This window comes from Periplaneta americana, chromosome 5 (genome assembly GCF_040183065.1).
Source record: "Periplaneta americana isolate PAMFEO1 chromosome 5, P.americana_PAMFEO1_priV1, whole genome shotgun sequence".
Lineage (NCBI taxonomy): Eukaryota > Metazoa > Arthropoda > Insecta > Blattodea > Blattidae > Periplaneta > Periplaneta americana.
Genome location: NC_091121.1, coordinates 11,675,592 through 11,697,658, shown reverse-complemented (window position 1 = coordinate 11,697,658; position 22,067 = coordinate 11,675,592). Strand labels below are relative to the sequence as shown.

Here is a 22,067-nt window from a genome sequence, read left to right as displayed (position 1 = left end):
ACACATTGGTACTGATCCCAAGCGAGAGACTTCTACGAAACAGGGATACAAAAGTTGATCCCACAACATAACAAATTTTTCAGTTCTGGTGGGGAATATCTTGAAAAATAGCTCAATAATTTCTGTCTCTGTTCCAATAAATCTTTTCATGAAATTGTGTTTTCTTTCTGTACATTGTCCAAAGAAAACTTACTTTTTGGACGGCTTTCATATATACACGTATACACGCGTACGTTTGTGTGTGTTCCATTTTGAATCTTGCGTACACTACTTTTAACACTTGAATATAAGTAATTGATCAACAAGCGGACTTACTCGTGTTAATTACCAGAGGACACAATACATCTACATACGCCGATCACATAACCAATGCTAACCATACATACAGTAACATAAATGCGGACATGGAAATCCTACACATACAACCCAAGAACCAAAAACTCAACACACTAGAGCAATACGAAATATACAAACACACTAAAACACACCTCGATCAAATTCTCAACACACAGATCAATTTCAGCACACACACTATTTGATTCCACCTTTCAACACCTTTCAACAATCAAACGCACCCACATAACAGGCAGAGAAGTTTGAGATGACGCCGAGATCTAGTAGGCTCTGAGGATGGTGATGAAGCACCGAAACAGCTGTAAGCCTCACAACCGAACCTGACGATGTCATATCCAGGCCTTGTACACTGGTTTCTGACAAATAAATATTATTATTATTATTATTATTATTATTATTATTATTATTATTATTATTATTATTATTATTATTATAAACTTACATAATTAACACGAGTAAGTCCGCTAGTTAATCAATTACTTAGGCTGTGTCTCAAAGCTCAAGTCCATACTACACACTAGTGACTAACTACTAGGTGACTTGTAAACTACACACTAGGGAGCTTTGGACATGTATGCTTGAAACATGGCCTTCTTCATAGATTATTTTTCTAAAAACCATGACATAACAGTGCAGCACTAAATTAAGAAGGCAGTGTCCTAATGCAGTTTCATTACGAGTTATGTGGAAATGATAAGGGCCTAATATATTACAGTACTGTTTAAAACATTGTACAGAAGGTACTAACAATGTTAATGTTCAAAGTTAACGTTTTATTCTACATTATATTTACATTATTTCACTTCCAAAGCATTTTCAGATTTCATAACCCCAATTGCTGATAAGGTATCCATGTTTGTTTAGTGAACAAGTCAACAATCAAGCAAGCATTTTCGTTGACTAGCTACTACGGACTTGATTGCTATGCACTATGTAGCTTTGGCTCATGACTTGTGACGTCACATCCGGCTATTTAGTCAACATTCTAGTTCACTTCAGCTGAAAATGTAGCTTTGAGACACGGCCTTATATTATTGTTATATAGATATTATTAATATAATAATCATTTGATAATGAAACATTACTCGACTTTAGTAGCCTAATAGTAATATATTTCGAATGTAATATATTTAAATTTAAAGTACTGGTATCTGAAAATACATGCTTATTTCCATTTGCAACATTTGATAGAGGCTAAAGCTAGTCCGAGAAAGTATCGGAGTTTAACTCTGGAACTCGATTTTGTCAGTCTTGAATTATTAATTAAAATTATATTTTGACATTTGGCAGAACTTAATTTCCATGGAGGATGAAGGAAACACTTTCAAGACAATTGCATTGTACTGTACAATGAAAGCTTTACATAACAAATGTATTTCATATACATTATTTGGACATAATTTATATTTTTTACTGACAAGTATTAAATTTACATTCCGGGTGAATCATTTAAAACTACCACCGCGAATATTTCCACAACGAGATGTGCAATTGATGTGTTGTTTTTACAGAATGAAAATACAGAAAGGGGCTCACAAATGTAGGCCATACAGATATTCCAACAATGTTCACAAAATATTTTTCTACCAACATGTTTATGTTTTTTAAATGGAACGATGCCCATTGACATTGCGGAAATAAAAGAAGATGGGGTTAGAATTACAATGAATTTTTTGCATGATCCTAGTGCAGATAGTTAAAGAAATATGTTAATGATAATGATGATGATGATAATAATGATAATATAATTATCTGTTGGATGTTCTAGGTCTTGATGTTAGATGAACCTACCTCAGGATTGGATCCAGAAGCCAGGAGAGAAATGTGGGATCTCTTGTTGGTAATTAAATGATTATTGTTTTATTTAATTTGTATCGTTCATATTAGTGAAATAGTACATTTTAATAATTAATTATAACTTACAATGAAAAGTAAGAAAATTGAAGTGTTTCGCTTTTTCTGTTAGTGAGTGTAGTTCCTAAGGTTAAAAATTATCTTATTGTTCATATGTCGCAAATGCATGTGAATTAACACAATATTTCACTAACATGAACATTCAAGTGTTATTCTATAGTATCTTTCAGTTTGTCAGTGTGATTTTTCTCGTAACTTTTCTTTTACTCTTGTTCCTAAATCATATAACAGAGTATGAGAGGAGAAAGGACCATCTTAATCACTACACATTTTATGGAAGAAGCTGATGTTCTTGGAGACAGGATAGCTATTATGGACCACGGACGAGTGCAATGCTATGGTACTTCATTGTTCCTGAAGAAGTTGTATGGTGAGTATAATTGAATCTTTCTAGTAATCACACTCCAAACTTCTATCTTTACGTCATGTTAGGAAACCTCTTGTCACTAATAGGTAAATCATAAATTTATTTCTAGAAATTTCTTAAATTCTCCATAATTGATGAAAGTATCGTATACAGGGTGTTTCTAAATTATACCAATAAACCTTTTTAAAATATTTTTTGTTGAGAAACAAGTGGGCTGCGATCTGAAACAATTGCAGCAAGATTTTAAATGTCATTAATTGGGATATTTTACTGGACGAAACTGAGGTAATCAGTTATTAATTGAGGGGCTTAGAACAAAAAGCAGGTAAGTGACATTATTAAAAAAAAATTAGATAAGTGCGTGTTGTGATAGCCCAAAAGGATGTTTCTTTGGGATAAAATCAGGTACGTGATCACACTGTGCAGTGCTGCTATATGGGCATCATTTCACCAGACTAGTGTATAATATTCCATTGCATGTAGAACTTTAACTGTAATTTCCTCAAAACTAGGTTTCCGTCACTTACCTGCTTTTTGTTCTAAGCCCCTCAATTAATGTACTAAACAAATCATTTATGCTACAGGTATTCCTTTGACACAAAAATACAGAAAGACAAAAACAAAAAAAGTAAAGGAAAAACTCTTACTGTAATGCTAAATTAGCAGTCTCAACCTAATACACTGCTACCCATTTGCTCTTTAATAAAAGATTATTTTTAAAATGTTATCTATCAGATCCGAAAGTTTATCGATCTAATTTAGAGACATCCTATATAACATCAGTTTTTTTCATAATATGTTCACTTGTCTTTTTACCAATAAGTAAAACAGATTGCTGCTTAGTTGGTAGCAGCTTTGACGAAATACGGGATGAATCTTGTCTTATGTACGGTTTAGATTTTATGTTATTTCCGTCTGCAGTTAATAAGTACACTGTGCATATTTAAAAGTAATAATATCTTAGCCTTTCAATATCGGATGGTGCTATCTGAAATATAGTTTACATAATTTTTGTGTGAACTTGTAATTATCAAATCTAACAAAAGTGTAAAAAATCCCTTTTAACTCATATGACAGAACCTACATACATAACCTTTTACTACTTTTGGTGTATGTATTTGAAATTTCATTCAATAATAGTTCAAAAATAACATATTTATGTTACATAGGTCATAGCTTGTATTAAAAAATATTTTTTCGTTGTTTTAAAACTGGTCTCGTTAAATTATTTAGGTACGGGCTATCAGTTGAATCTGCTGAAAGACGAAGGATGTCATGTTCCTAGAGTAACAGAGACTGTGCAGCAAATAATTTCCGATGCTAAAGTTAAAACAGACATGGGAACAGTTCTAAGCTACATGCTGCCGGCTGAACAGACTCATAACTATCCAGACTTGTTCGATGTCTTGGAAAGGGACAAACAAAGACTGGGTATTTCAAGCATTGGAGTCTCCATCACTACCCTGGAGGAAGTGTTTCTGAGGTAAGACATGAACAGTTTGAAGTCAGTAAGATGTACAACCTACTAAATACTAACAAAAATGGTACCTACTGGTTTTTGCCAAATAGCATTATTTTCTTGGGCATTTCTTCATGATCCTTTATGTACACATGCCCAACTCATTGTAATCTTCTTAATTTAATTACTATGGCCAGCTCAGGTTTTTTATATATGGCAAATATTTCTCTCTTGTATGTCATCTCCAAGTTCCATTATCATTAATGGACCCAAGCATTCTTCTTAAAATTTTCCTTTCAAAACAGTTGACTTTATTTTTTGATTCTATAGTCACAACCCAAATTTTACTGCCCTAGAGTAATATTGGTCGCATAATACTAATAGTTTTACACAACTTAATTTAGTGTGTCTGTGAACGGATTTGGAACAGAGAAGAAATATTTTACTTGCTTTGCATTACTCAATTTCTTATTTCTTCAATTAAAATGAGAGTAAATGGATGGACGAGGAGAGAGAAAAATGAACATGAAAAATAGCCAGTTCTGAAATCTAAATTACCTTGCGCACGAATTCATAGTTTAAAGCACTCACTTTTGTTCAATTGTTTGCCAAGGATTTGAGAAAACATGTATCGAACACATTGCTACCACTGGCTACCCCCTGTGGGGGCCCTTGGGTGCGTGAATGTGTTAGTATTTTGGATTTTACATTGTTTTATTTCAAGACCAACTTTATTCTTCATTCTTGAATACACACTTTTAACATTTATATAATCACTGATCAACTATTAAATTATATTAAAATAAAGTGAATAACAACTTCACTTTGTTAACATTTTATGTTATTGTGTTATGTTACATGATTGACTAGTTTCGATGTTATTTCCATCATCTTCTTAATTCTTCTGAATCCTAATCTAGGTAAAATAACACAATAATTTAAAATATTAACACAATGATGTCATTATTTATTTAATTTAAATAACTTTGAGTTCATCAGTGACCAACTTTACCTGTTTTCTTTAAAAGTTTGTGCCAGAAATGACAGAAAACTAGAATCAAATAATTTTGTAGAATATTGCTATTTGAAAACTTGATGTAAATATGGATGTGTCATTTTCAAACTTTCTAGTAAAATGAATCATAATATAATATGTTGAAGCTGTTGGTACATACATGTCCCCGCCATCTACAAACATCTATTAAAAAAGAACTGGTAAAGTAACGAATCTGGACTTTGATTCTTAAACAAATTATTTCAGCAAAAACACAATTAAAAACAAACAAATCCTGATTTACTTCAAGTCTATTTTTGTTTAAAAAAGCAATATTAAAATTTTGTACGTATATTTTAATTGTTAAATTAAAAATCTCATTTTCTGTATTTCAGAGTAGGAAAAGAAGCTGAAGAAGCGAATGGCAACCATATTAACGGAGAAATAATTAATGAAGAAGTCTCAAAATTCATTTATAATACTGAAGGTACTTCAAATACACCACAGAATTATTCTAATACTCTTCACTCTAATACTCACTGGCATATTGAGTATACCTCATCATAACACTTCATGATACTCTTCATCATTCACCGTTTCAATAGCTTGTCACTGGAACTTGTTACCTCATATCTTAAGGGGCTGTCAGACATTGACTACTTTTTAAAGCTGGTTGTCAGATAGACTGCTTAGATTGTGATCTTTCCTAAAATATAATTTTTCTAATATATGATATTTATTTTTAATGTATATATTTTTTTCTATTATTTTAACAATTACTTCGATTCACATTGCTGTAATTGTTTGATTCTTAGAATTACATGTAACTAAACTTGCCTTCATTTTGCTCTTCTTCTTCTTCTTCTTCTTCTTCTTCTTCTTCTTATTATTATTATTATTATTATTATTATTATTATTATTATTATTATTATTATTATTATTAATTGTATATTCCTGTATTTCTGTCATTTTCATATTTGCTATTTTTCTTATACTGGTTGAGTGGAAGAGATGGCTTTATGGCCTTAACTCTGCAAGGAGAAATAAATCTATTAAATAAATAAATAAATAAATAAATAAATAAATAAATAAATAAATTATATTCCTAATTGATGCGGGTATATGTAATAAACTAACAGCACTGAACCACAAGGGTTGTTAGTTATCACTTACATTGGCTATAATCGCATAAATTTATTGCTCGTAGATAGAATAATAGGTTCACATAATTTCTTTGGAGCAGCCTATTTCACAGGGAGATCCAACGAAAAGTGGAGTTTGCCGTAAGCTGTTCTATTTTACAGGTGCTTATTCCATATAATATATAGAATATTTTATTAAATGAATGAATCGAAATTTTTATTAAATCAATAATTTCATTATAATTGTGTACCTACCATTTACTCAAAAAACAACAATTTTTTGGTAAGCTTTGTCTTCTAGGCAGCCTTCACTTGGAGGAAGCTGAATAAAAAAAAAATAAAATTCAAAATAAAAAGGGATATAGGAAATAAATAAATAATAAAAAATTGAAGCATGATATTAGGCCTACCCTCCTCTTCCAAACATTTCTCTCACCTTCGGATAAAGAACTGTTCAGATGTCATTAACCCTTTCATCCGTAAGTTTTTGTTTACAATATTCTTTCTGATGATGCCATGAATTCATTGTAATTCTTTAGGCTAATAAATATCCTATCTTATCTTATCTTTTTTTATTACGTACAAATCCTATAGATCTCCACTTATGAATAAGTTTATAGACGTACGATTATGAAGAAACTCCAGATAGTTTTATCTAAAACGTTGCTTCACTTTCTTGTAATCTTTCTTTTTCACTAAATGTTTCACAATAAAAATTCTCTGAAAGGCATATCACTTTCTTTATTTGCCAAACATTAATGCTTACCCACTAAAATCTTGTCTGTAATATTTGTATTTAAATTACATTTTTTCGTTTTGATATTTACTGCTACTTACTTACTTACATGTACTTACTTTTCATTATTCCAATTGACAAAATACATTGCATAGGAAAAGTCAATAGTTATTAATTTAGTTGAAATATTCATCAACGGAATAGAAACCTTTTTCAGTTAAAAACTTTTTTAGTTTAGTTTTAAAATGAGAAACCTTATTTATATTCTTAATATCTTCAGGCAATTTATTATATAATATCAACTCAATAACATTTAGTGATTTACACTCAACTCTTTATTAAATGGAATGTGAAATGCATTATATTCCCATAACATAAAAATGGATTTGAGGCAGGTGGAATATGATGGTAGAGTATGGATTAATCTTGCTCAATATAGGGACTATATATATGTCTATATGAAACGGAGAAATATTTACTTTATTCATCTTAAAAATACCGGTACACAATTCCTTGAAGGCTAATTCTTCGTTTGCTAGCAGTTGAAAGAAATCATTTATTCATTTGATGTGTTAACATAGACAGATCAGCTACCTGTAATATTAGAGAGTACCTGGTCTTTCCCGGAGGTAAAAGGCGGCCAGAGCGTGGTGCCGACCACACCATCTCATTCTAATGCCGAGGTCATGGAAATCATGGGGCTCTACCTCCATGCCTCCCAAGTGCCTTCATGGCATGTTACGGGGATACCTTTACCTTTTTTTATTAGAGATATAGTAGTGAATGTAAAGTAGAATATCAATTAATGTAGGCTATTAAACTAATAATATTTTAAATGAATTAAAATAATTGATCATAATTCACCACCAGCTGTCTAATAATCTTAGAGAAATGTGCATTATGTTTCAGCTCTGGTATTCAAGAAGAGTACAGGATCAGTTCTATTGAGGCAACAAATATCAGCTTTGTTCACAAAGCGAATTATTCATAACTACAGGAATTGGGTGGCTTCCACACTGCTGGTAAGAATTTATGTCTCTGTAATGTTCTTGTGTAGCTATCTCATTGCTCCCCTTATATATCATATTGCATGCATGCTAAAGTTATTTTCATTTCCTTAATTTTTTGCTATACCCAATTTAGACCTAATCTATTAACATTATATTCTAAATCTTTTAGCCAATTGGAATTCATTTTGTCGAGCACAAAAATTGTATGCATTTTTGAATTTAAATGTTATTATAGTCACAATCATGCCATGGTATGAAAGAAAAATTTCACAACCTCGAGCGGGAATCGAACCTGCGACTTCCTGTTCTCCGGTCAGGCGCTCTACCACTGAGCTATCGAGTTCGTCTCACGCCAAACGCTCGGAATCATCCTTTCATACTGGCGACTCTGTTATAGAGTACTGTCCATAGCGTCTGATCTAGTCAGCACTGCTTATGGGTTGAAAGAAACTTTACAAATGTAATCTTCATCTTACGATGTTTGGCATGGCGTGAGACGAACTCGATAGCTCAATGGTAGAGCACCTGACCGGAGAACAGGAAGTCGCAGGTTCGATTCCCGCTCGAGGTTGTGAAATTTTTCTTTCATACCATGGCATGATTGTGACTATAATAACATTTAAATTCGTTAATATGTGACATCAACGGACGCGTATAAGTCACCAAACATTGTAAGATGAAGTACATTTGTATGCATTTTTTTTCAACATTATTGTCCCATTTCTCTGTAATATAATGTCAACTACCATTTTCACTAAAATAGTCCCCATGTTACTATCCATACCCATTTCATAAATAGCCCTATGTTTGATAAATTCCAAGTAACTCCTAAATATTTTTTTTATTTTACAAAATTTGACTTTTATTCTATTAATATATAATCGGAATAAACCATTTTCCCATATTTCTATATTATAAATTATCTTCGATTCAATGATACTATCAATATGTTTTACTATCAATAGCTGCGTTCAGCCGGGACAGCGCTGAGGTAGCGCTGAAGTAGCGACAGCACTGAACGGCTTGCTGGCCGACAGCGCTGAAATAGCAGGCGCCATTTTTGTAGCAAAATTTTTTTCCCTGCAAGGCTGCTGCTAGCCAGCGAAAGTGGAGGGGGTAGGCAACAACCAATGGTATCATATATTCCGGAGTAGAGGGAACAATAGCAGCGTGTTTCTTTGTAAACACAGTGGATATTTTGCAATGGTCGTTCAGGACCTCACAGCTGCTGGAACTCAGCAAAATTGAATAGCTGAATTAGCGCTGTCCCGGCTGAACGCAGCCAATGGTATCATATATTCCGGAGTAGAGGGAACAATAGCAGCGTGTTTCTTTGTAAACACAGCGGATATTTTGCAATGGTCGTTCAGGACCTCACAGCTGCTGGAACTCAGCAAAAATGAATAGCTGAATTAGCACTGTCCCGGCTGAACGCAGCCAATGGTATCATATATTCCGGAGTAGAGGGAACAATAGCAGCGTGTTTCTTTGTAAACACAGCGGATATTTTGCAATGGTCGTTCAGGACCTCACAGCTGCTGGAACTCAGCAAAAATGAATAGCTGAATTAGCGCGTCCCGGCTGAACGCAGCCAATGGTATCATATATTCCAGAGTAGAGGGAACAATAGCAGCGTGTTTCTTTGTAAACACAGCGGATATTTTGCAATGGTCGTTCAGGACCTCACAGCTGCTGGAACTCAGCAAAAATGAATAGCTGAATTAGCGCGTCCCGGCTGAACGCAGCCAATGGTATCATATATTCCGGAGTAGAAGGAACAATAGCAGCGTGTTTCTTTGTAAACACAGCGGATATTTTGCAATGGTCGTTCAGGACCTCACAGCTGCTGGAACTCAGCAAAAATGAATAGCTGAATTAGCGCTGTCCTGGCTGAACGCAGCCAATGTTTGGCTATTTATTTAAACATTTTTCAATTGCGCTAACACATTAATTAAATAAGAAAAGTTAGTTATGTGGTATGGTATTATGTGCATCTGCATCATAGAAATTTGTCTGACAAAGTCAATTATTTTGTTTGTAACATCAGTAAAAAATATATTTCTGAACGCGAAATAACTGTGTGTGTCAAATTATGTTCCTAATTATTTCAAAACATATTATAAATGATATTAATATTGATGGAGTTACTTGTGGAACAAGATAGGCAAATATGTGTTGAGTATTATTCATTCATCCAAGTAATATAAATCTGATATGGATTACTAGGAAGTGATACCTCGTATCTGTAAATTTACAGGTAAATAAAAGAAAAGTTAAAAAAAAAATAATTTTTCTGAAAATAGAGAACATTTTTAAATATTATGCAAATCTAGTCTTTCAGGTAAAGCTCCCTGTAAAGCAGATTTGAATAATTTCATTTGATCGATACCCGGCCCCGGAACAATTTTTCCCTTGAAGTTATTCAAATCTGCTTTACAGGGAGCTTTACCTGAAAGACTAGATTTGCATAATATATACGTCACTGTGTACGTTAACAGAAAACCACAATTCCAAGTCACACAGAGAGTGTGTGCACTCGATGTGGGTCTCTCGCATTTCGTCAGCCCACGCGAGTTGTGTGGATATAAAGGGAAAAGTTGAGACGGTGTCAGGTGGAGTTCTCGGGTAGCTCAGTTGGTAGAGCGCTGGTACGTTCAACCAGAGGTCCTGGGATCGATACCCGGCCCCGGAACAATTTTTCCCTTCAAATTATTTTGAAATATGTTTCTGCTTTGCATGATCTTCTACTCGAGAACAAAATATCAGTTAACTGTCCAATTTTGTTAACATAATAATGTAGTTAAACTAAATGAACATTTTTATAGATACGAGATATCACTCCTTAGCCATTGATATTCATAAAGTTGAAGCAATACTACACAATGAGAGCGTATTGGTTTGTCATGCCTTCTCATTTACTTTCAGAACCAGCATATCCAGAAACATGATTACATTATAAAGTATGTGTTTGTGTTTTTTTTTTTTTACAGACTTTGGTCGCCATTGTGTTGGTTGTCCTTACATTAGTTCTCAGTGATGACAGTGTAGACGAATCAGAACCTGCCCTCACTTTCTCGTTGAAAGATTATGGTGCCAGTGAAGTGTTATACACGTCAAATGGTGATCACAAAGATTGGAGTGACAAATATGTGGAGCTCGTTAAAGAAGCTGGTTCCAATGCGAATGACGTTACCGGAACTGGGAACAATATCACAGAAGCTCTCATGCAGCGTGGAAATGCTGACCTTGCCAGCTACCGTTCCAAATACATAATCGCAGCAGAATTCACTTCAAACGCAATAGCACCTGTGCTGAATGCATTACATTCCTCCGCTGCTTATCATGGTGCTCCAACTTCTATCAATATGCTGTCCAATGCTGTACTTAGCGCTCTTGCTCCGGGAAAATCCATTACAGTTACCAATCATCCTTTCGAGAATAAAGAGGTAAGATTTCTTACAACTGACAGAATTGAGATATCTGTAAAGTTTGAAGTGTAGCAGTAGTAGAGCTGTAGCATTGGGTGATGATTTCAGACTATATTTTCTTTCCCTCCTCTGAGAGTGGCAAAAAAGACAATACTATGAGGACATTACAGTGCCTTATAATTATTAATTCCAGTACACAGTGTATAACTCATTCAATCCTGAACAGATGGAAAAACTATTTTGGGCAACTACTAAGTATACATAGGCCAAATAGAAATGATCGGGACGAAAATGAAGTACAAACTGCTGAACCATTTATACTTGAAACCACGCTTTCTGAAGTCGAAATTGCGATAGAAAATTTGAAAAATTTTAAGAAGATTAACTCCATATGTAGATGAAATTATTGGGGATCATCAGTATGGTTTTAGGCGTAATAGGTCAACTATTGATCAGATATTTTGTCTTCGACAGATAATGGAGAAAAAATGAGAATATAAGGGTACAGTACATCAGTTATTCATAGATTTCAAAACGGCATATGACTCGGTTAAGAGAGAAGTTTTATATGATATTCTTATTGAATTTGGTATTCCCAAGAAACTAGTTCGATTAATTAAAATGTGTCTCAGTGAAATGTACAACAGAGTTCGTATAGGTCAGTTTCTGTCAGATGCGTTTACAATTCACTGTGGGCTAAAGCAAGGAGATGCACTATCACCTTTACTTTTTAACTTTGCTCTAGACTATGCCATTAGGAAAGTCCAGGATAACAGGCAGGGTTTGGAATTGAACGGGTTACATCAGCTGCTTGTCTATGCGGATGACGTGAATATGTTAGGAGAAAATCCACAAACGATCAGGGAAAACATGGGGATTTTACTTGAAGCAAGTAAAGAGATAGGTTTGGAAGTAAATCCTGAAAAGACAAAGTATATGATTATGTCTCATGACGAGAATATTGTACGAAATGGAAATATAAAAATTGGAAATTTATCTTTTGAAGAGGTGGATAAGTTCAAATATCTTGGAGCAACAATAACAAATATAAATGATACTCGGGAGGAAATTAAACACAGAATAAATATGGGAAATGCCTGTTATTATTCCGTTGAGAAGCTTTTATCATCCAGTCTGCTGTCAAAAAATCTGAAAGTTAGAATTTATAAAACAGTTATATTACCGGTTGTTCTTTATGGTTGTGAAACTTGGACTCTCACTTTGAGAGAAGAACATAGGTTAAGGGTGTTTGAGAATAAGGTTCTCAGGAAAATATTTGGGGCTAAGAGGGATGAAGTTACAGGAGAATGGAGAAAGTTACACAACGCAGAACTGCACGCATTGTATTCTTCACCTGACATAATTAGGAGCATTAAATCCAGACGTTTGAGATGGGCAGGGCATGTAGCACGTACGGGCGAATCCAGAAATGCATATAGAGTGTTAGTTGGGAGGCCGGAGGGAAAAAGACCTTTGGGGAGGCCGAGACGTAGATGGGAAGATAATATTAAAATGGATTTGAGGGAGGTGGGATATGGTGATAGAGAATGAATTAATCTTGTTCAGGATAGGGACCAATGGCGGGCTTATGTGAGGGCGGCAATGAACCTGCGGGTTCCTTTAACGCCAGTAAGTAAGTACACAGTGTATAGAGCTGAAAGATGCTCATCTGTACGAGATACCCAACATCGTTTCAACTGATGTAATATAACTGAAATGAAGGGATACCTAATTTAATTTTTTATTCAGTTTTGTTATTAACCTCATAATAAATACAGTAGCTTAAAACTGACATAATATACAAGATGAACAATAAGTATGTAATGTTGCTAATAACTGTAGGCCATAAAACTAAACAAAACACTATCACTAATCAAACTTAACAACAGATGCTCAAAATGAGAACCATTCACACCCAAACAATGTTCCAGTCTACTACGAAAACAGTCCATTGTAGATATGAAATGGAAAAAATCAGTCATGTAACTGTGAGAAAGACAATGGACTGTTTCCGTGATAGACAGGGATTTTGTTTGGTGGTTGTGAATGATTTTCATTTTGAGCATCTGTCATAAAGTATGGTTAGTGATAGTGTTTTGTTTACTTTTATGGCCTACTCAACATGATTTTATATATTTATTTGCCTCAAGTTTGAAGTCCACGAAACAAGTTTAATATAGTTAAAAGACATGAAACGGGTGAATGGGTAAAATTTCTACAATTCATACGTAAAATTTAATGGAGATTCGGAATATGTACATTTTAATATAGGGTGCCGTATAAAGTTTTCTGTCATACTCTCTATGTTTGAATAACTAACTTTCTTCGTACACTGGTAACACATTGTATGGTTTATCTCCAATAGCTTTTGTATAAAACTTATTTTGTAAAACTAAAATTTAAGAAGTTATTAGCAATATTCCATACTTATTGTTCACTGTATATATCAATTTTTGTATACATGTACAGCATGAACTATTATATATAACAGGCAGTCTACGAGCATTAATTGACTGCACACTATTGGATTTCCAAATAGCGTATGTTTATTCATTTGCACACTATCTTTGGATTAAAATGGAAGTATTGAATAATGTAGTCTACAGTTTTCATTAGGTTTCCATATTTTTAAACTGAGATGAATGAATTCAGTCAATCAATGCCTTGAAAGGAGGATTCAATTGTCTTTGTGGACAACTCGATAGTTTCATGTAATCAAATTATTCTCCATTTTGAATCTTGCGTACACTACTTTTAACACTTGAATATAAGTAATTGATTAACTAGCGGACTTACTCGTGTTAATTATGTAAGTCTGTGCGGCTTATACCTTTTTCGGTGCTTCATCACACCATCCTCAGTTCTACATTGGACAGACAGGCAGATCATTCCAAACACGCTACAAAGAACACATTAAAGCAATAACCAGAGGACACAATACATCTACATATGCTGATCACATAACCAATGCTAACCATACATACAATAACATAAATGCGGACATGGAAATCCTACATATACAACCCAAGAACCAAAAACTTAACACACTAGAACAATACGAAATATATAAACACACCTCGATCAAATTCTCAACACAGATCAATATCAGTACACACACACTATTTGACTCCACTTTTCAACAATCAAACGCACCCACACAACAGGAAGAGAAGTTCGAGATGACACCGAGATCTAGTAGGCTCTGAGGATGGTGTGATGAAGCACCGAAACAGCTGTAAGCCGCACAGACTTACAGAATTAACACGAGTAAGTCCGCTAGTTAATCAATTACACAAATTATTCTATTGTTTCCTTTCGATATTTGTTATTTGTAGGTCTACCTGAGTTCGTCAGTAGTGTAAACTGTCATGCTGTGCAAACAGCAAGTGACAAAATACGACTTTTTTTATATACATACCTCTATTTATTATTTTTCTCTTTTATGGATGTCCCAACCTTGGAACAGGATTCATGATAATCACCAAAAAAAAGTTTTGTTATTATTTCCGAATAAGCCAACGATGAATAAATCTAACTATAATGTAGGCTTACTTATTGTATGAAGCAGAATGACGTATAATATGATAAATATGTTATATTGTGTTGCAGACAGCTGGATCAAATGCATTGCTGAGAGGACCAAATATTACTGTTATGGCCTTATGGGGAACTCTGTTGCCTTATGGCCTGCTCTTCATAATAGGGGGCTTCATTAGATTTCCCATAACAGAGAGAGTCTCCAAAGCCAAGCAGGTGCAGCTGATGACCGGCGTCTCTCCATTTTTATACTGGTTCACTTGTTTCATATGGGACTGCTTCTACTACTTAGTTGCAATATCCATCATGGTGTTAGCAGTCTTCCTTGCTGATCCATATGATGCCTTCTCCAGGAATGAAGAATTGGGTATGTTTTAAGATCAATTTGTACAGTACCTATTCACAATTATACAGGGCTTTTCGAAAGTGAGGTATAATTACAATTAAAATTGAATGAGGTGGGGGGGGGATTTGGAACAAAAAGCTCAGACACGTAAAATCTTGTATTTAGAAGTAGTTAAAATTAAGAGGAGACTGTACTTCCATATCTTAATAATAATACTAATAATAATAATAATAATAATAATAATATAAAACACTAGCTCGACCGGTCCTCACTTACGGTAGCGAGGCATGGACAATCAGAAAAGCTGATGAGCAAAGGCTGACGACAGCGGAAATGAGGTTCATGAGACGAACAGCGGGATGCTCTTTGCTGGAACACTGTAAAAATGTGGACATATTGCAGGAACTCAAAATGGATCCTATAGTTAATTTTGTTCAACAATATCGACTTCAGTGGAAAAAACATGTCGAAAGGATGGATCGCACTAGATGGCCTAAACAGATTCTTACTTATGTACCAAGAGGAAAGAGGAAATTGGGGAGACCACGAAAGCGCTGGCATGAGACCGTAACAGATCCTGTAGGGTCTAATACGTGAGGGATATGATGATGATAATAATAATAATAATAATAATAATAATAATAATAATAATAATAATAATAATAATAATAATAATAATTTATTTATTGATATTTATGTGCTGGACAACAGCCATTGGCCAATAAAAGTCCAGCACAGTGATACAATTAATACATTAAAATGAACAACTATGGTACAATTAAATACTTGTGTTAACAATAAAATAAAGAACATAGATTACAATAATTAAAACTATAAAATATTAGGGAAAGGAGTTGATTCGTACTACCAATTTGTGTATAAGGATTATGGCAATAATATTAGCAAAGACATTGCCATATTCTAATACTTCTATACATTGAATGGATCGAAATCGCCTACATGTAAGTTAGCATGTTTAATACATCTGGAGACCGGCGAGGAAGATTTAGAATTTCTAATATAGAAGAGTTTGTGATGTCTCATGTCCTTCATAGGAATACGAAGGCTGACACTGTTTAAGAAAGATTGACAATTAATGTCACCTTTAAGAACCTTGCATAAGAATAAGTAATCGAGATCATGACGTCTGGCATACAGGCTTCGACATTTAAAGCGCTCCCATTTTTGATCATAATTATACTCAGAGTTATTAGGCAGGAATCTGTACGAACATAATGAAATAAATTTCCTTCAAATATTTTCCAGTTTTGCCGTATCAGAACTAGTAATAGAGTTCCAAACTACAGATGCATAATAATAATAATAATAATAATAATAATAATAATAATAATAATAATAATAATAATAATAATAATAATAATAATAATAATCCGTGGTGCTACAGCCCACGAAGGGCCAAGACCGACCAGTCGGCTGCTGGCCTCACGGCCACATGCCAAGCAGAGGTGGACGATCACCCAAGCAGAATGGAGGTATCGTGTGGTTAGCACAATGAGCCCCCCAGCCATTATAGCTGGTTTGCGTAACCGGATTTCACTACCTATCGTAGCTCCCCAAGTGCATCACGATGCTGGGTGGGCACCAGTCCCATACACTGGCCGAAATTTCATGGGAAAATTTCTTCTCCCATGAGAACTCGAACCAGCGCGCATTTCATAATGCAAGTCCCAGGCAGGATGCCTTAGACCACGGTGCGGGACTACTTCCATATCTTACAATGTTAAATTCCTCAATTTTAGGTGCACTTTTCTCAGAAGTTATATAAGATACAAATGTAGAAAAAAATTGGGCATATGTAACATACTTTTATGTGTACAACCGGCTAAATAAATTTAAAATTTCACTGAGTAGTTGACAAAAAAAAATTCATTGATAACATATTTTGCATTAAGAACTATTACAAATTATTTTTTATTTTTGCTGAAGGTAGAAATAATCTTAATTTTTTAATCTACTGTGCAACATGCCATCACATTGATATTGTGTATTAATTTCAGCCTTCTGGGTACAATACTTTCTGAGAAAAGTGCACCAATGTCACAAAAATAAGAGAGTGCCGAAAAATGATGTCAAAGTTTCCAAATCATGCAATGTTAAATTTCTCAATTTTGGGAGCACTTTTCTCACAAGTGATAAAAACTACAAATGTAGGAAAAATGAGGCATATGTAACATATTTTTATGTATAAAATCGGCTAAATAAATTTAAAATTCCATTGAGTGGTTGGCAAAAAAAATTTTCATTGGTAATATTTTTTGCATTAAGAATTACTACAATATTTTTGCGGAAGGTAGGGTTAAGAGCGACAATTAGAACAAATAAAATCGTATTATCATTTTACACATATTGAACCACAGAAAAACAATAAAAAAAAACAAAAATTTATTTTTTTGTCAAAATTCGGTGTACAGCTTCCCTTAAATGATTAAATAGTTTAATTGATTATGATTCATTATGTCTGTACACTTCAATATTTTGTCTTTTCATAGTACCGGTACTACATATAAAAATTGTCTTTTTTTTTTTTTTTTTTAATAATTTTGTGTTCTAGAATTAATCCTTTAAATATGCACTTCTGTTTTTCAGGTGTGTTTTTCTTAATAGTGCTGATGTATGGATTATCTGGAATTCCCTTTTCCTATTTGTTCAGCTATTTCAGAAAATCAAATGCAGGGGCAAATTCTATTCTCAGTATGGTGGATATGTTGCTTGGTAAGTGACTTACGTGTTATGTGATAATACAAAACAAAAAAATGGCTTTTAGAAAATTCACAAGTTCATTGCCGCCCTCACATAAGCCCTTCGTCGGTCCCTATCCTGAGCAAGATTAATCCAGTCCCTAGCGTCATATCCCACCTCCCTCAAATCCATTTTAATGTTATCCTTCCATCTACGTCTCGATCTCCAATAATCATAGTCTACTTCTTCTTTGCATTTATCTTCATCCCATACTGCTCACAGCTGTCATTTAGCTCCAGTAGCATGTCCCTTAGTAACATCTCCTCTTCTTCTAACAACGCCATATCATCAGCAAATCTTATGGACTTTATTCTTTTTCCTTCAATCACTTTTCCCATGTCCTGAAAACAATTTTTCATTAAATCCTCCAAGTAGGTATATGATTGTTTGAGTTATTTCAAACAAAGAATTTTCATACAATTTTGCTCCTTTTTGCTTCCTTTTTGAGATAAAAATTGTTTTGTATGAAACATTTCATAGCATGTATCAGGAAAGCCATTGATTGAATTCCCAATATGCTCAGTCAATTTAAGAGAGAAGTGTATTAAGGTACGGTCACACGTCGCTACTTTTGCTGTGCAACTTTTGTACTGCAGCTGCAAAAGTTGCGTGTCGTGTTCACACGTAAGCCAAAAGTAGCACGCTACACGCTACTTTTCGTGCTGCGCAACCCGAGTGCAGCAAAAGTTGCAACTGGAGGTTGTGAGTCTGTTCGCACACAAGGCGCTACTTTTGCAGCCGCAGTCATGCTGCAGGTTTCCATCTCCGTGTTGATTTCTCAATATACATTTTGTGGTTATGTTCGTATTATTAAGAAACTCATGCGAAAGCTTCCTTATCTATTATTTGCTTTTCTGTCCTAACTAGTATTCAGAAATTGGCATTATTTTTACTATAAAGCTTTTAAAAACGCCTATATACTTAAATGATAACCAACAGCATATTCACGTAATCAATGTTGGCAACCCTCCTGTTTGAAACTACGCTACAGAAAATTAGAAAAGTGAATTATATCATCAGCAAATATGCTCAGACTGTGTTGTGCATTTAATAACTGTTACAAATAATTTATTTTCATCACATCTAACATTAAAATACATCCAAACAATAAAAGTATCATTGGCACATTTGGGTGGCAACACTGGTCGCAACCGCATCAAAAGTTTGAACAAAACCGATATCAAAAATGCTGCGGCTGCAACCCTGAGAACCCTGTTCACATGTCGCTTCTTTTAAGCTGCGCGCAGCATGGAAAAGTAGCGGGCAGCAGGTTCGGCAGCCGCTACTTTTGGGGTTGCACCGTTGTTCACACGTCGCAGTACAAGAGTTGCGCAGTTTTTTGTACTGCATCGCTGCAAAAGTAGTGACGCGTGACCGTACCTTTATGATAGCTAATAAACGACTGAAAGAAATTTAGTTTTGTCCAATAAATGTGTAGAAATATGATCCAACAAATGTAACTTTTCATTCTACAAAGGAATTTTACAATTTTAGGTACGTTTGTTTGGATTAAATTTCTGCACATTTAAAGGACAAAACTAAAATTCTTTCAATCATATATTATCATAATACACCACTCTCTTAAATTGACTAAGCATATTGGGAATTCAGTCAAAGGCTTTCCCAAAATGTGCTATGAAATTTTTCATATAAAACAATTTTTATCTCAAAAAGGAAGCTGAAACGAGAAAAATTGTATTAAACGTTTTTGTTTGAAATATCTCAAAGAATAACCCTCTGAAATTAGTGACATCACTTATGGTTCATCCTGTGTGTCTGCTATTGAGATCTAACAATGTACCGGTACGTAGTTAGAGGGGAAGTTTCGACATAAGCTTGTTAACAATTTCCTTTTTAGATAGAAATATTTAAACCATTTCATTTTTTACTGAGCTTTATGCTGATACAGTATAATCTTAGCATGCAGGCTTTCACGGCCGGTGTCTAGTTGAAATGGAGCTTTCGGGCTAAGATGCCGTGGTCTACTGGTGCAGATGTTACCAGACGTTTCGTCTACTACTGCGGCAGACATCTTCAGAGATCCGATGGGTGCGGACCGCCGCGACAACGGGACACCAAGGCCAATCCCCGGCTCTATAAATAAGGACAAGCAACCAGTCAGGTTATCAGTTGCTACAGGTATCCCGAGCAGAAGACTTCGACCGGGGATACCTAACCACTGAAGATGTCTGCCGCAGTAGTAGACGAAACGTCTGGTAACATCTGCACCAGTAGACCATGGCATCTTAGCCCAAAAGCTCCGTTTCAACGATACAGTATAATGTCTTGAAATTGGCCGTAATTTTTCCATGATCCCTTCATTAACATATTTATATGGTTACTCCCATTTGAAGGGTACACCGAAAAAACGAACAATGTCACATTTCCATTAAGGGTGACATAATGATCTGTTTCAGTATATTACTGCAAAATTTATTGGTGTTTCTGCTTGAAATGAAGGAAATGATGACTGTATCAGTGGTTTTAATTCTCCTTTACCACTTTTGGTAAAAATAACACTAAAGTTTATAGTAATACAGTGAATTAGGTAACGACATCACCCTTAAAGGAATTGTGACATTGTTCGTTTTTCCTGTGTATCTTCATTTATGTTACAATGCAACTGTTTTTCTTTTGTAGGCATGATCTTTGCGATAGTGGTGTACGCCATGCTAATGGCTGAAGACTATGAAAATGTTGGAAAAGGACTGAAGTTCATCTTTGAGTTTATTCCTCATTTCTGCGTCACATTTGCTTTCATGCGTTTCTCCGACCAGGTCTTCAGAAACAACGTTTGCACAATTGCAAAAGTGGACTGCAAGCTACTTGGAAATGATCCTTGTTGTAGTGAGTTCCAACATTTTTATCTCTACCTGTAAGAGCAAATATTTAAGTACATTTAAATTGGAATATTAACACTTTCAGCCTGACTATAGTAATACTGCCATAGAATACATATTACAGAAAACTTAAAAAATTCTCATCATAAAAACGAATAGCTTTATCAACATGAAGACTTGACTGATTAGTTGATTTAAGCGTCTAATGTTGAATTATTCTTAGTAGGGAAGTTTTAACGGAAATTTCTGTGTTCCTGCATAATTCGATTTCGAGAATTTCACGGAGGTACATGTTTTGAGCATTATTTATACTGAGAGAGTAGTTTTCGGCTATTGTCTGCTGTTTGTATATAGTCATCCTATCACATCATCGGGGTAGTGTAACTCCGCCTTCCAGGCGCCCCAACCTCAGAAGTGAGTTACAGCTAAGCCACGGCCAGGAGAGAAGACAAGAAATGTCGAAAAGACAACCTGGTGGCATTGGATTAAAAAAATATATATATAGTGATTTTCCGTACATTATTTCTGCGAGTTGTATTCAGTATTCATTTATTAGTTGTCAGTAGACTTGCATACAAGTGTCTAATATTGTCAAAATCTTAAATCTACATAAAATCTTAAAATTATAAATTACGACAGTAACAGTATATTAAATCTGCGCATAATAACAAAAATTAAAGATTACAATGACTTACAAAATGAACTATACATATATTGGCATTTTACAAGATAGCTGAAAATAATAATATTGTAACTTTAATTTCAAACAAGAATGTAACTTCTAGTTAAAACAACAATAATTACTTTCTGTAATTGAATATAAACAATGAATATTTAAATACTTATATAGTCACAATCATGCCTAGTATGAAAGAAAAATTTCACAGCGGGATTCGAACCTGCGACTTCCTGTACTCCGGTCAGGCGCTCTACCAACTGAGCTATCGAGTTCGTTTCACGCCAAAGGCTTGAAATTTGTGAAATTTTTCTTTCATACTAGGCATGATTGTGACTATATAAGTATTTAAATATTCATTAATATGTCACATCAACGGACGTATATACGTCATCCAACATCGTAAGATGAAGTTTACATTTGAATGTAAACACTTCCGTCAATAGTGGGATTTCCACTCCACACAGTAACACAGTATTCGTTATTGCACTCTACACGACAATG

At 34.4% G+C, this 22,067-nt stretch overlaps 1 protein-coding gene across 1 annotated transcript in view; it reads left to right on the top strand.

Annotated features, from left to right (window-relative positions):
- LOC138699464 (phospholipid-transporting ATPase ABCA3-like) overlaps window positions 1–22,067 on the top strand; it is a 62,065-nt gene that overhangs the window by 25,145 nt on the left and 14,853 nt on the right. The window contains exons 11-19 of the mRNA XM_069825359.1: window positions 2,123–2,194; window positions 2,500–2,638; window positions 3,869–4,118; window positions 5,484–5,575; window positions 7,876–7,988; window positions 10,967–11,422; window positions 15,014–15,308; window positions 17,895–18,020; window positions 20,688–20,894. Of these exons, the coding sequence (XP_069681460.1) occupies window positions 2,123–2,194; window positions 2,500–2,638; window positions 3,869–4,118; window positions 5,484–5,575; window positions 7,876–7,988; window positions 10,967–11,422; window positions 15,014–15,308; window positions 17,895–18,020; window positions 20,688–20,894 (1,750 nt within the window). The remainder of the gene's footprint in view (window positions 1–2,122; window positions 2,195–2,499; window positions 2,639–3,868; window positions 4,119–5,483; window positions 5,576–7,875; window positions 7,989–10,966; window positions 11,423–15,013; window positions 15,309–17,894; window positions 18,021–20,687; window positions 20,895–22,067) is intronic.